Genomic DNA, 14,773 nt, shown 5'->3' with positions numbered 1-14,773 from the left:
GGCAGAAAGCCTATCGTTTCGTAAACTTGGAAACGAAAAGAATTACAATCAGCAGGGATGCAAAGTTCGAAGAACATTTTAATGTTGAGAATATTTCCAAACAGAAGACTGTGACTTCAGAAGGAGTGGTTACATTTCCACTTGCACCTTCTGCAGGGTCCGAAAATTTGTTAGGCGATGAGGATCTTGATGTAACGCAATACGACAGTGCGTCCGATGGGGAACCTTCGTTCCACGGTTTTTCACTGGACGAGACCGCGCGCAGATCAAAACGCAACAACAAAGGAATTGCACCAGTTCGGTTGGTTGAGGAGGCTTACGCTACTGTGGAAGCATGTGAACCCAAGAATTTGAGGGAAGCTTTTGACTGTGAAGAAAATGCAGAATGGAAAGAAGCAATGCTGGATGAGTTGGAATCACACTCGGAAAACGGTACATGGGAGTTAGTCGAGTTACCTGCAGGACGGAAGGTGATTGGTTGTCGCTGGGTTTATAAATTGAAGCGAAACGCAGCTGGAAAAGTCATCAAGTACAAGGCACGTCTGGTAGCTCAGGGCTATTCGCAACGGTTCGGAGAGCATTATGATGAAGTTTTCGCTCCCGTCACGAGTCATACAACTCTTCGTGTATTGCTTGCTCTTGCTTCGAAGAAAAACATGACACTTAAGCATTTCGACGTCAAGACAGCCTACTTGTACGGTGAGCTCGACCAAGAATTATTTATGAGACAGCCACCTGGATACGAAGAAAAAGGCAAAGAGCACTTTGTTTGCAGATTGAGGAAAAGTATATACGGACTCAAACAGTCCGCACGTTGCTGGAACCAAAAGCTACACGATGTACTTCTGAAAAATGATTTCAAACAAAGCAGTGCTGATAAGTGCTTGTACATGAAAGTGGAAAATGAGAAAAGAGTGTTTTTGCTAGTGTATGTGGATGATATAATGGTCAGCTGTGAGGATCAACGAATGATTGAATCAACGTATCAGTCATTGAAGAAATATTTTGAGATCACGGATCTCGGAGATTTGAATTATTTCTTGGGACTAGAGATAAAACGTGAAAATGGTTGTTACAGTGTTAGTCTCGAAGGTTATATACAAAAAGTCATCGATAAATTTGGATTGAGTGATGCGAAAAATGCGAAGACACCAATGGATGAAGGTTTCCTGAAAACAGAAGATGCAAGTCCTACTTTCACTGATGGAACATTGTATAGAAGTCTTGTTGGTGCTCTTCTCTATAATGCGGTATGTGCTAGACAGGATATTGCCGTTAGTGCGGCGATCCTTGGCAGAAAGGTGAGTGCACCTACGGAGGCGTGCTGGATGGCAGCAAAACGAGTGGTTCGCTTTCTGAACGCGACAAAACTGGTGAGGCTGGCGTACAACAGAAATGGTGATGGTCTGATAGGGTACACTGATGCAGATTGGGCTGAGGACATAAGCTCGAGAAAATCAACAACTGGGTTTGTTTTCTGCTACGCGAATGGAGCTGTTTCATGGACCAGTCGTAAACAGTCTTGTGTTACTTTGTCATCCATGGAATCGGAGTATGTTGCTTTAAGCGAGGCTACTCAGGAATTGGTATGGCTCCGAGGATTGCTGAACGAGATGGGCGAACATGACAATGAACCTACAAAGATGATGGAAGACAATCAAAGCTGTATTAGTTTTGTGAATTCTGAGAGGACCAATCGTCGATCCAAACATATAGAAACCAGAGAGCAATTCGTCAAACAGCTGTGTGAGCAAGGTCTCTTGAAGCTAGAGTACTGTCCCACTGAATATATGGCTTTCGATATGTTCGATGAAGCAACATGGGAAGCAGTGAGGCGTGGCTTTATGCTTTTCATTTCTGATTGGCTATTTGCAGTATGGGAGAGCTTGACTGTTTGTATTATTCGAGATCGTTTGTGAATAAATTCCAATAGTTGTTTATAAGATGGTCGATTTGTTTCGGATACATGCGTTTCCCATTCACGAAGCGAAATGCATCTAGACAACTGCTTAATTTTTCGACGAGGAACGAATTCCAGTGTTCATCGGTTCTCTCGAGTTTGTCTAGTAACTGAACGTGGCGATCGAAATCATCAGCCAGTTCAGCAAGTCCAGATGCGGACTCTTTACGAAGCAATGTTAGCTTTAACAAGCTGGATATATGTCTTTTTATTTGTAAATTTGGGTTTTCATAGCGATCTCTCAATAGATTCCATGCGACTTGGTAGTTGATACCAGAAATTTTAAGCGAGTCGATAATTCGAGCTGCTTCACCAGTGAGCGTTACTCGCAAATAATGCATCTTCTGCACTGTCGTAAGTTGTGGGTTAGAGTTTATGAGCGATAGGAAGAGATCTCGAAAAGATACCCATTCATCAATATTTCCAGAAAAAAATTTTAATTTAATTTCCGGAAGTCGTATATTTGATACAATCATACCAGATGTGAATGATGCTGGTCGATCCAGAACAGATGACGGAGTACTACGTGAAGGAATTTTAGCTTGTAGCGATGCTTTTAATTTATAATACATATCCTGAAAATCTCTCCTCTCTTCACTGAACTGCTCGTCTGCATCCTCCAACAATTCAATTTCATCTTGTATGACTTCGAAATCATGCCACAAGTCATCAAGACGTTGTACTCGAACCATAACTTGATCACTATGCGTCGGATCATACTCATCATTAAACAATTTGATTAAATTGGCTGATCCCAATACGTTTGTCCGCCGACGGTACAACGCTTTCAGTTTGGTCACTTTGCCTGCCTTCTTATGTGGAGCCATTTTGAACAATAGAGTACAATGAATGTGAAAGGGTTACCTGTTGTTTCAGCTTAAGACAAAGGGCCAACTTAACCTCACTGCCGATGCTTGCGTTGCGGATTGCTGTCTGCTGAGAATAAGAATATATTTTGAATACTGGACTCTTGCTGGATCCTTTCACCGCTCAGGATACTCTGATTTGCGCGTGGAATAAGATGATATCCTCAATATGAAGTTGAACACGTGGTGATGATACACAGGTTGAGCTTAACCTGTCCGATGTCGGTGTTGTAGAATGCTGGTTACTCACGAAAAATGCTGCTTGTAGTTCTGCTACGGCTGCAGGAAGATTCTCTCTTATGCTTGCATTCTTCGATTTCCGCTGGGGATGATGATGAATCCGGAAGAACGTTTCTCTGATCACGTGGTGATGTTGGAGTTTGGAGGTTATCTCCGATGAATAGAGGTGAACTCTTGAACCGTTGAAACCGGTTAACTGGAACCGTCGACGATATTTTTTGCAACACAAGTCCCGGGTTTCGGCACCAAAACTTATGTTGCGAACTTCACTCTATCCCTTTTCAAACTTTATTTCGAGAATCTATTCTCGCTCCCTGGTCTTTTTGTCGGACTAAATAAAACTTACGATGTGTGTCGTACGAGAGTTTATTCCAATATGAGCAATGGTTTCTGGTTCATGGTTTTACAACAGCTTTTTACAATAACTTCAAGGGTATTTCAATACAAGGTAAGTTTAACATTATGGTAAATTATAGGAGGGTGTGTATGTGGTAAGTATGACTTTGAAAGGTAAGTATAAATTCATTTCTTCAATTCTTAATTTTCTTTTTTGTTTCTTTTCAGGTTTTAATCATCACGAACAATTTCAGTATGCATTGTGTGTGTTGAAATGACAGTAAATCAAAACACATTCAGTTTTGACGTAGAACTACGTCTTTCATTAAGGGTGCCAAATCAGAAAACAGGTAACGTTTTCATGAAATAAAGAAATAAATATTTTGGCGAATTACATACTAAACGAATCGAAAATTCCGTAAGATTTGTTTAATATGCTATACATTAGAATCCCCTGGTTTGTAAATGGTAAAATTCATGAAAACTTTAAGCGTTTCCATTTTCCCATACATTTGTTCTGTCCATTTGTGTGCTTTCCCGAACAGAGCTGTCAATAACGAGCAACTTATCGACGACCAACGGAGGGGAAATCGTATGATTTAATGTCTCCATGAACAAAAGAAAAGGAGAAGAATGAAGGGGAATGCTTGCCTAGAGTATAAACAGTGGATCTCGCTGAGGCAAACTTTCCCATTCTATGTATGTCATTCGTACCGACAACACGTGATTTTTTACCGCTCTCGCTTTTAGCTATAGTCAGTTAGTTTTCTATTTTTGTTTTTTTTTCATTCTTTTTTTACCCGCGCTGGAAGTGGATTCGGCGTCACACGCTTCAGCGTGCTTGGTCCATATCGCCAAGGAATTCAACATGGGTCGTGGACGTACGACCGAACCAGCTACTGGTGCCCCGAAGAAGAAGGCCCGCACTCAAACCAACGCCCCAACGGATGAAACAATGAATCGTCTCCTCCAGGGCAACTTGTACTCGGTGCTGCCGGAAAACTCTGAAGGTGCTACAATCATGAAGAAGGAGCGGTACCTCCAGGAAAGATGTCAACAACCTCAAAACCGAGGTCACTCAACCGAACCACCAGCCACGTTTCAAACTGTGCATCGTAGGAACTAAAATCGTGTGCTCTAGCATGCAGGAGTACACTAAGGTCAGTTCCTTTTTAAAATCGGAAGGAGTTGAATTCTCCACGCACGATTTGCCGTCGGCTAAACCACTGAAGGTGGTACTACGAGGACTACCACCATCCGAAGCAACTGACGTTCAGTCTGAACTAATGCAGCGCGGACTGAAACCAATGGCCAATGACTAGACGAGAGTCAACCAATCAGAGCTGCCGGGATCAGCTGTTTCTGGTCCATTTCGTTAAGGGTTCCACTACCATTGGTGCTCTAAAGGAAATCCAGGATATGTTCCAAGTCATCATCACTTGGGAGCGTTATCGACCGCAGCATCGTGACGTGACACAGTGCCTGAACTGCCTTTGGTTTGGTCATGGTACAAAAATCTGCCATATGAAACTGCGCTGCGATCTAGTGCGCGCTCTGGTGGTCATCTCACTGGGTCCTGTGGTCAAGCAGATGACATCGATCTGAAATGCGCGAACTGTGGCGAGAATCACCGTGCCACAACCCGCACCTGTTCCAAGCGAGCAGAATTCATCGACATCCGTCACAAGTCAACGATAGGAAATCAGCCTGGTCGTCAACGCAGTGCTCGTCTTCCTCCAGCGAACACTGAATCACACTATCCAGCGCTTCAGCCCCGTCGAGTGGTTCCGAACTTGGAACCGCTTCCTTTAAATAATCATCAAGCTTCCGCTCAGATCTCTTCAAACAAGCAAGCGGTTAATCCTGGCCACTCAGCTCAAATTCGCCTCAGCATAGCAGCAACTCAACCAAACCAAGGATCGGCCCGTGTTCCAGGATTGTCGTATGCTGGTGCGGCTGCCAGTGCGCTTAATGACGATTCACCGTTTACAGCAGAGGAACTGGTCGAAATCATGTCTGAGGTGATGACTATCATGCGCACCTGTCGTACCAGAACACAACAGCTTCAAGCCGTTACATCGTTCATCAACAAATATGGACCGTGAATTTATCAAAGTCGCCAACTGGAACGCTTGTTCGATTTCCGAACGAAAATTATCGAAGCCATTGGAGTAGAAGTAGAGTCATCTGTCGGTCCTATCAACATCTTTGCTGCCTACTGTCCTAAGCAGATCAATCAACGGGATGGTTCAGCAAATGACTATCGAAACGACATTATCAAGCTGACACGGCGGCAGACGAGGTACATTATCGGCTGTGACCTTAATGCTAAACACGAAGCTTGGGGCAACAGCAGACGTAACCGGAACGGGATCATCTTGGGAAACGATCTTCAGGAGGGTCACTACAATATCTTGAGCCCTGACTCCCCAACTCGGCTGTCGCGATCTGGGACCCATGTGACCATCGATTATTTCATCACCAACATGGGAAGCAACGTCTCTCAACCGGAGGTTTTCCAAGAGTTGAACTCTGACCATTTTTCGGTGGTCCTAGAGATCGGTTTCGGCGTGAGCAGACACCAAAACACTCGAAGGGATTATCACCGAGTAAACTGGGATAGATTTAAACGGTGTGTGGACGAGAACATCGACTTCAATCGAGTCCCTGACGACTGAAGACATCGACCGATCGCTGGAAGAGATCGAATCGGCAATTGCACAGGCACAGCACGTTCGGATCATTCCCCAGGTGAGCAACCCCTTAATCATTGATTCTACTACCAAATACAATATTAAAATTCGTAACACCGAAGGTGCAGTATCAGAGGACTGGTTTTCGGTTCTTCAGAACAAATTCAAACAATCTTTCCAAAATTATTCAAGCCAGGCTCGTGGAGCTCCGTAATAGTAACTTCTCAAGCTTGCTTCAGTCTCTTCCAGATTGTTCTCGTCCATTTTGGAAACTAGCCAAAGTTTTGAAAAGCAAACCTAGACCAATTCCTCCGTTTACCCCTTTTATTTCGGTTAGCAGCACAACAGATCGTTTGGTAACACCTGCAGAGAAGGCCAATGAGATAGGACAGCTCTTCGTCAACTCCCACAATCTTGGGCTGAACATCATTAGTCCCTTTGAGATTTCCGTTTCAGATACAAATCACTTCATTGATCAAAGTCAATTTATTGTTCCAATCAATCAAGATATCACAGCTGACGAACTGTTGGCCTCTCTGAAAAATTCGAAGAATATGAAGGCCCCAGGTTTCGACAATACTTTCAATCTGGAAGTCAAAAAACAGAGTGACAGATTCTACCATCATTTAGCATTTTTATTTAATCAATGTCTCCGACTTGGTTACTTTCCCTCGAGCTGGAAGATAGCCAAAGTCATACCAATCCTTAAACCTGGGAAGGATCCTTCTAGGCTTTCTAGCTATCGTCCCATAAGTCTACTGTCAGCTATTTCTAAACTTTTTGAAAAAGCTATTCTTTCTAGACTGCTCACCATAGCTGAGGAGAACAATGTTTCTCTTGAAGAACAATTTGAATTCCGGAAGGGACGATCCACTGTTCACCAACTGACAAGAGTTTGTAACATTATCAGACGAAACAAGTCGGTTGCAAAAACATCTGCTATGGCATTGTTGGACGTTGAAAAAGCTTTCGACAATGTCTGGCATTAAGGCCTGATGTACAAGCTGCACAGATACAATTTTCCGATTTTCCTAGTGAAAATAATCAAAAATTATCTTTCCAACAGAATATTCCGGGTCTTTCTGAATGGCACGAACTTAGATTCATTTAACATTAACGACGGAGTACCCCAAGGAAGTATTCTTGGGCCAATACTCTTCAACATCTTCACATCAGACCTTCCTCCCCTTCCGGATGATGGTGTTCAGTCGCTGTTCGCAGATGACACCGCAATCATTTACAAGGGTAGAGTGACTAGAGCTCTCGCTGCCAAACTTCAGAGAGGCTTGGACGTCCTTTCAGAATATTTCAACAAATGGAAAATTTGTATCAACGCGGCGAAGACCCAGATCATACATTTCCCATCCCCGACTTGTGCCGGCTGATGATGTCAAAGTTAGACTAAGTGGTACTGCGGTGGAATGGTCCAGTGAGGTCACTTACCTCGGCCTCACCATGGACAGCAAGCTGCTCTTTGGCACGCATGTTGATAAAATTAACACCAAGTGCAATGCACTGATAAGATCATTGTACCCCTTAATAAAGTCTGCTTCATTTAATATTGGAACAAATTCTTTTGCTCATTGTGGCGCTCCTAGTGGACGGATTTGGAAACTTTTTTCACCCACGTGTCGGAAAATTCATTACCTTTCACCATGTATTTATGTCATAACACCAAACGATAGCATTTTGTAAACAACCGCCATGGAAGCCGAACGGAGAGATAAAATTGTGCACACTTTTCTTGAAAATCCATTGTTGTCGGCATCTAAGCTAGCTAAACAGCTTATAATGCCCAGAAATACCGTATGGCGTGTTATCAAGCAGTACAAGGAAACATTGACGACGGCTCGGAAGCCGCATTCGAAGCGTCGGAGTGGAACTGTCGACCGGAAACTGCGTGGGAAAGTCATCAAGGCCGTCAAGAGGAATCCCAATCTTTCAGACCGCGATTTGGCCAATAAGTTCCAGGCCGCTCACAGTACGGTGCGACGAATTCGTCTCCGGGAAGGAATAAGGTCATTCCGAGCCAGCAAACAGCCAAATCGGACGCTGAAGCAGAACAATGTGGCCAGAATCCGTGCTCGAAAGCTGTACGACCAAGTGCTGACCAAGTTCGACGGATGTATTCTGATGGACGATGAGACCTACGTGAAGGCGGACTTTGGGCAAATCCCAGGTCAAAAATTTTATTTGGCGACGGCTCGGGGGGATGTACCTGCAAAATTTAAGTTCGTGTTTGCGGATAAATTCGCCCGCAAGTACATGATTTGGCAGGGGATATGCAGTTGTGGACAGAAAACCAAAGTCTTTCTCACTGACAAGACAATGACATCAGAAGTCTACAAAAAAGAGTGCCTACAGAAACGGATTCTGCCGTTTATTCGTGCCCACGACCGTCCAGTAATGTTTTGGCCGGACCTCGCAAGCTGCCATTACAGCAAAACGGTTATGGAATGGTACGCAACGAACGGGGTCAGCGTAATACCGAAGGACCTCAACCCCCCAAACTGCCCCCAGTTCCGGCCGATAGAGAAATACTGGGCAATCACGAAGCGGAGGCTTAAGGCAAAGGGAAAACTTGTTAGGAACATGACTCAAATGAAGAACTGGTGGAGTCAAATCGCCAAAACGGTGGACGAAAAGGGTGTGCGCCGCCTAATGTGCCGTATTACGGGAAAAGTACGAGAATTTCTTCGAAACAGCAATGAATAATTTTTTTAATTTTTTTTTTATGAAAGAGTAAAGAAAATGCTACATTTGTATGAAAAACAAATTATGAATTCGTTAATAAATGACTGAACTACACGCAATTGTTTGTGTTCCAATATTAAATGAAGCAGACTTTAAATCGCAACTCGACTCTGTCACTGAAGAACAAGCTTGCTTGCTAAGTGTCCCAAACTTGCATATGCTGACGATTTTAAATTGTTCTACACTATGAATAGTGTCGATGATGCGATATTCCTACAGCAACAACTCGATATTTTCTCTGATTGGTACGAAACCAATAGAATGGTTTTAAATCCAGCAAAGTGTTCAGTCATATCGTTCACGCGGAAACGATTGCCTGTAACATTTTCGTATAAAATACGCAATATCTCTTTGAAACGTGTTGTAACTATCAAGGATCTTGGTATCGTCTTAGACTCAAAGCTAACGTTCAGCGACCATATCTCATACATCACCACCAAGGCATCTAGGATGTTAGGTTTCTTTTTTCGCATCACAAATCAATGCAAAGACCCACATTGTATCAAAGCTCTTTATTGTGCTTTAGTGCGCTCTCATCTTGCATATGCGTGCATAGTACGGTGTCCCTACTACCAAAATAGTGTCCAGCGAATTGAGGTGATCCAGCGGAAATTCGTCCGTTTTGTCCTACGCAACTTGCCCTGGAGCAATCCTTCGAACTTACCCAGCTATGAGGATCGTTGTAAATTGATCGGACTCGATTTGTTGAGCTTACGTAGAGTTGTAGCGAAGGCAACTTTTATATCCGATCTAATTTCCTCGAAAATCGATTGTGCTGATCTTCTTCAGTCGATCGATTTTAATATACGCCCTCGTAACCTGCGTTCACATACATTTCTCTGCCTTCCTCACTCTCGCACAAACTACGGTTACAACGAACCCGTATCGAGTATGTCTCGTGTATTTAACCGCTGTTACTTATTCGATGGCTTTCACTTATCTCGCGCCTGTTTAAGAAAGGCATTCTTGACCGCTCTTTCCAGTTAGGCATATTTTTAAATAGATTAAGTATTTTAAGTTATTAATTTATTATGTATCATTAGGGCACTCATGTTCAGGCCTGTTGATAGTAATGAAGAAACAAATATAAACAAATATCTACAAACAAATCATCTTTTCAGTGATTGTATATGGTGTGCCAACCTGGAAGAGCTGTGCAAAAAGTCATAAACTAAGATTACAGAGAATTTAAAACAAGATCCTTCGTATGATCTTAAAGAGTCCACCTAGGACACGAAACACTGAGATACACGAGTTGGCTCATATCCTGCCGTTGGGATGAAAAAATTGAACTGTTGGTAGAAAGATTCAGAGGTTGCTGTTAAGCCTCCAACAATCAAATAATACGAAATCTGTACAGCTAGATTATGGTTTAGGTTAAAATTAGTTTAAGTAGGTAGGATTATATTTTAATAATTAAAATATACAAAACGTATTGAAACGTTAAAAATAAAAATAGGATGAGTCAAAACTCATCATTAACAATAATAAATATATAAAAAAAATAAATTAAATCAAAATCCATGGAAAAAAAGGCAAACTTTCCCCACCAGTGGTAATCCAACTTGGATATCGTCGTTTGGTTTTTCTGTTCGTTTTTCGCATTATTCGTATCGTGTGTTTTTCTTTCCGCGTCATAAACTGAATACTTCGCGTAGTGTGTGATAAGTGAGAAGAAAAGGAAGGCAGGCTCGAGTCCTGCAAAAAACGAACGCATTGCCACGGCAATAAAATTTCGAGACAAGCGTCGTCTAATGATGCACGCGATGTTGGTGCAGTGAAAAGCGCTCGCACTGAACCGAGCCTTTGCGAGTGTGACACCGCATCGAACAACAGCGAAGTAGGTGATTTCGGCGCGTCGGTCGAAAATGTAAACGCCGTTACCCAGACAGCAACCAAAATCAAGCTACCCCGCTGGTGGTGAAGGCGGTCGCTCTTGACAAACTCATCAGCGAATTCGCATCGATGGGTGTTACAGCAGAGAACAAGCTGTGTGGCATAATTCAGTCTTTTTCCAAGCAGTTAACATTGTTTGTTTTCCGTCATCATAAGGGCTTCGTTGGTGCCTTTGAGAATGCATTAATGCATTAAACTGACGTTATGGCGAAGCAGGCGTTAAGGTTGTGCGCCAAAAAATTATTTGGGAGATACCAAGTATCCTGAATGACTCACTGGAATGTTATAAGTTATCTGGGTTCGCATGCCAGTCGCAAAACTGCCTTCAACTAGTATTGCATTTGCGCTAATATTGATCATAATGAAGCATTGCTACTGTTTTCTAGGTTGTTATTAACAAAAAGAGTTTATTTCGCTGCTGTGGAGTCGATCTGGCGTAGTGGTCCATGCCTCTCACGCTAAAGGTCACGAGTTCAATTCTCACTCCCGACATTCTTCCAAAAATGGAAGTAAAATGTGACGAACCAGCCAAATGAGTTGAAAATCACTATTTTTTTTTTTTATCCAAAATATATATTTTTATTAAGGCTCATATGGCGTCAACCTGACGGGGCCGGAGTTCAATATTTCGACAATGTTTGCCTTATAACTATGTTAGTAATATGTAACCGATTACTCGCGGTTGGCTCGAGGTTAGTATTACAAGTGTTTTCGTAATTGTGATGTTGCTGTCTCCAATGCTCTGTACCTGTGCCCGACACGGGATACTTCCTTTTGGGATGCAGCTGACCATTAATCAGCAACGCCCCCTAGTCTGTACCCCATATCTAGCGTGGTGCGTCTTCTCGACTCGAGGAATCCAGGATAGGATGGTCACTAGCCGGCGCAAACATCAGCTCGTGTAGAGTTGTCATGAGCGATACAACCTTTGGCTCTTGTTGAATGATCAGTGGACTGCACAACCTTTGGCCCGTGTATCTGTAAAGAGTGTGTGTATGTATTGCCGCGACTAAGTAAAAGTTTATAGATCGGATAGGAGGGATATGAAACAGGGACACAACGAAGGAAACATCATTAAACGTTGACATCGGCGTTTCTGAGGAACAGGTATAGCTGAAGCAGAAGATCAGGATCACGGCTACCTAAGATATCCCGGACGGGGATAGCCGATTGTCTGCCTTTTGCTCTCAGTGCTCTAGAGAGCTGAGAGCGAGCAGCCTGGAACCGGATACACGACCAGACAACATGCTCGATGTCGTGGTAGCCATCGCCACAATCACAAAGATTGTTTGCTGCGAGCCCAATGCGATAGAGATGCGCGTTTAGGTTGTAGTGATTGGACATAAGCCGAGATATCACGCGAATGAAATCACGACCTACATTCAATCCCTTAAACCAAGCTTTCGTCGAAACCTTAGGAATAATCGTGTGTAACCAGCGACCGAACTCATCTTCACTCCACATGCGCTGCCAACTAACGAGTGTGTCCTGACGAGGAATGTGAAAAAATTCATTATAGGCAATTTGCCTTTCAAAAAGTGTGCCTTCTGAAGCGCCCACCTTAGCTAGCGAGTCCGCTTTCTCATTCCCCGGAATCGAGCAATGAGAGGGAACCCATGCTAAGGTAATCTTGAATAATTTTTCGACCAAAACACTCAATAGATGTCTTATTCTTGTTAGGAAATAAGATGAGCGTTTATCAACTTTCATTGAACGAATTGCCTCTATTGAGCTGAGACTGTCTGAAAAAATAAAATAATGGTCGATGGGCAGTGTTTCAATGATCCCTAGTGCGTAGTATATCGCACCCAGTTCAGCGACATACACGGAACAAGGATCTTTGAGTTTGAAAGAGGCACTGGAATTTTCATTGAAGATGCCGAAGCCAGTGGACCCGTTTATGAATGAACCGTCAGTAAAGAACATTTTATCAGATCTAACTTTCCCATATTCTGCCGAAAATATCGGCGGAATAGAATCGGAGCGTAGATGATCTGGGATTCCATGGATTTTTTGTCGCATAGACAGATCAAAATTGACAGAGGAATTGCAAAAGTATGGGAAGCAAACTTGGTTGGAGATGCCCGGTGAAGGGTGCACTTCATGGGTAAGGAAATCATGGTACAAAGACATAAAACTTGACTGAGGAGTCAGTTGGAGTAGATTTTCGAAGTTATCAATCACCAATGGATTCATGATCTTGCAACGGATGAGAAATCTGTAGGATAATTCTGTGAATCGAAAAGTAAGCGGGGGTACTCCTGCCAAAACTTCGAGACTCATCGTATGTGTCGAATGCAAACACCCCATGGCTATACGCAAGCAACGATATTGTATTCTCTCCAGCTTGAGAATATGAATCCTGGCAGCTGATCGGAAGCAAAAACTGCCATATTCTAACACTGATAATATCGTTGTTTTGTACAACTGAATGAGGTCTCCTGGATGGGCACCCCACCATGTTCCGGTTATTGTTTGGAGAAAATTGATTCTTTGCTGGCATTTCTGTTTCAAATACGCAATGTGTATTCCCCAGGTACATTTAAAGTCAAAATATACTCCAAGGTATTTGAAAAACATCGAGTGCTTGATCGTTTTGCCGGATAGGTGAAGCTGGAATTGGGCGGGTTCGTGCTTCCTAGAAAAAACGACCATTTCGGTTTTCTCCGTAGAGAATTCGATACCCAGCTTGAGAGCCCACGTGAACAGGTTGTTCAGGGTATCTTGCAAGGATTTTTGCAGAACGGCGGGATTAGTACCGGTGATGGAAATAACTCCATCGTCTGCAAGTTGTCTCAGCGTGCAATCTCTAGTTAGACAATCATCTATATCATTGACGTAAAAACTATACAAGAGGGGGCTTAGGCAGGAGCCTTGTGGTAGGCCCATAAAACTGTATCGAGAAGATTTCAAGCTGCCATGATTGAAAAACATGTGCTTTTCGGAGAGTAAATTGTACAGGAAATTATTCAGAATTGGCGAAAGTCCACGATTATGAAGTTTCTCTGAGAGAATTTCCATGGAAACTGAATCAAATGCCCCTTTGATATCGAGAAAAACGGAAGCCATTTGTTCTTTACGAGCAAATGCGATTTGGATTTCAGAAGATAGCAGCGCGAGACAATCGTTCGTCCCTTTACCTCGGCGGAAGCCAAACTGCGTATTTGACAGCAAATTGTTCGCTTCAACCCACTTGTCCAAACGAAGTAGAATCATTTTCTCTAACAATTTACGAATACAGGATAACATTGCAATCGGCCTATACGAGTTGTGATCGCAAGCCGGCTTGTTGGGTTTTCGTATGGCTATCACTCTCACTTGTCTCCAGTCATGCGGGACAATATTCAGCTCCAGAAACTTGTTGAACAAGTTCAGCAAACGATGTTTCGCCAAGTCGGGAAGATTCTTCAATAAGTTGAATTTAATCTTGTCCGACCCCGGAGCTGAATTGTTACATGAGAGGAGGGCAATTGAGAATTCTACCATCGAAAAATTCTCATAGTCGCATTGGAGCGGAATGTCGCGTACGACGTTTTGTGCAGGAACGGAATCGGGACAAACCTTTCTTGCAAATTTGAAAATCCAACGGTCAGAGTATTCCTCACTTTCATTTGTATGGTTCCAGCCACGCATTCTCCTAGCCGTATTCCAAAGAGTGCTCATAGCTGTCTCCCTTGACAAACCATTGACGAATTTCTGCCAATATCCACGCTTTTTTGCTTTAATCAGACCTTTTAGTTTGGCTTCTAGAGCTTGGTACTTTCGAAACCATTCCACTAATCCAGTTTTCCTGAATTTTTTGAAAGCGGATGATTTTTCAAGGTAGACCTTTGAACACTCCTTGTCCCACCAAAGTGATGGAGGACGACGTCGGAAAGTGGTAGCAGGAACACGTTTCTTTTGAGCTTGAAGTGCGCTTTCGTAAATCAAACTCGATATAAAGTTATACTCTTCGAGTGGAGGAAGTTCATGCATTGAAACAAGTGCTTCAGATATTGTTTCTGTAAATTTTATCCAGTCAATATTTT

General features: G+C 42.9%; 1 protein-coding gene across 1 annotated transcript; it reads left to right on the top strand.

Annotated features, from left to right (window-relative positions):
• Nucleotides 1-4,716: 4,716 nt before the first annotated feature.
• Nucleotides 4,717-5,507, top strand: LOC129761334 (uncharacterized). The gene is made up of 2 exons (XM_055759053.1): nt 4,717-4,898; nt 4,949-5,507. Exons 1-2 carry the CDS (start codon nt 4,717-4,719, stop codon nt 5,505-5,507), a joined length of 741 nt encoding a protein of 246 aa, XP_055615028.1.
• Nucleotides 5,508-14,773: the final 9,266 nt, after the last annotated feature.

Source organism: Toxorhynchites rutilus, chromosome 1 (genome assembly GCF_029784135.1).
Source record: "Toxorhynchites rutilus septentrionalis strain SRP chromosome 1, ASM2978413v1, whole genome shotgun sequence".
NCBI lineage: Eukaryota > Metazoa > Arthropoda > Insecta > Diptera > Culicidae > Toxorhynchites > Toxorhynchites rutilus.
This window is presented reverse-complemented; position numbering and strand designations above follow the sequence as displayed.

Coding starts and splice junctions, on each gene's coding strand:
- LOC129761334 (XM_055759053.1), top strand. CDS start 4,717: ATGACTAGACGAGAGTCAACCAATCAGAGCTGCCGGGATCAGCTGTTT. Junction 4,899..4,948: donor CAGTGCCTGAACTGCCTTTG/GTTTGGTCATGG, acceptor GCTGCGATCTAG/TGCGCGCTCTGGTGGTCATC.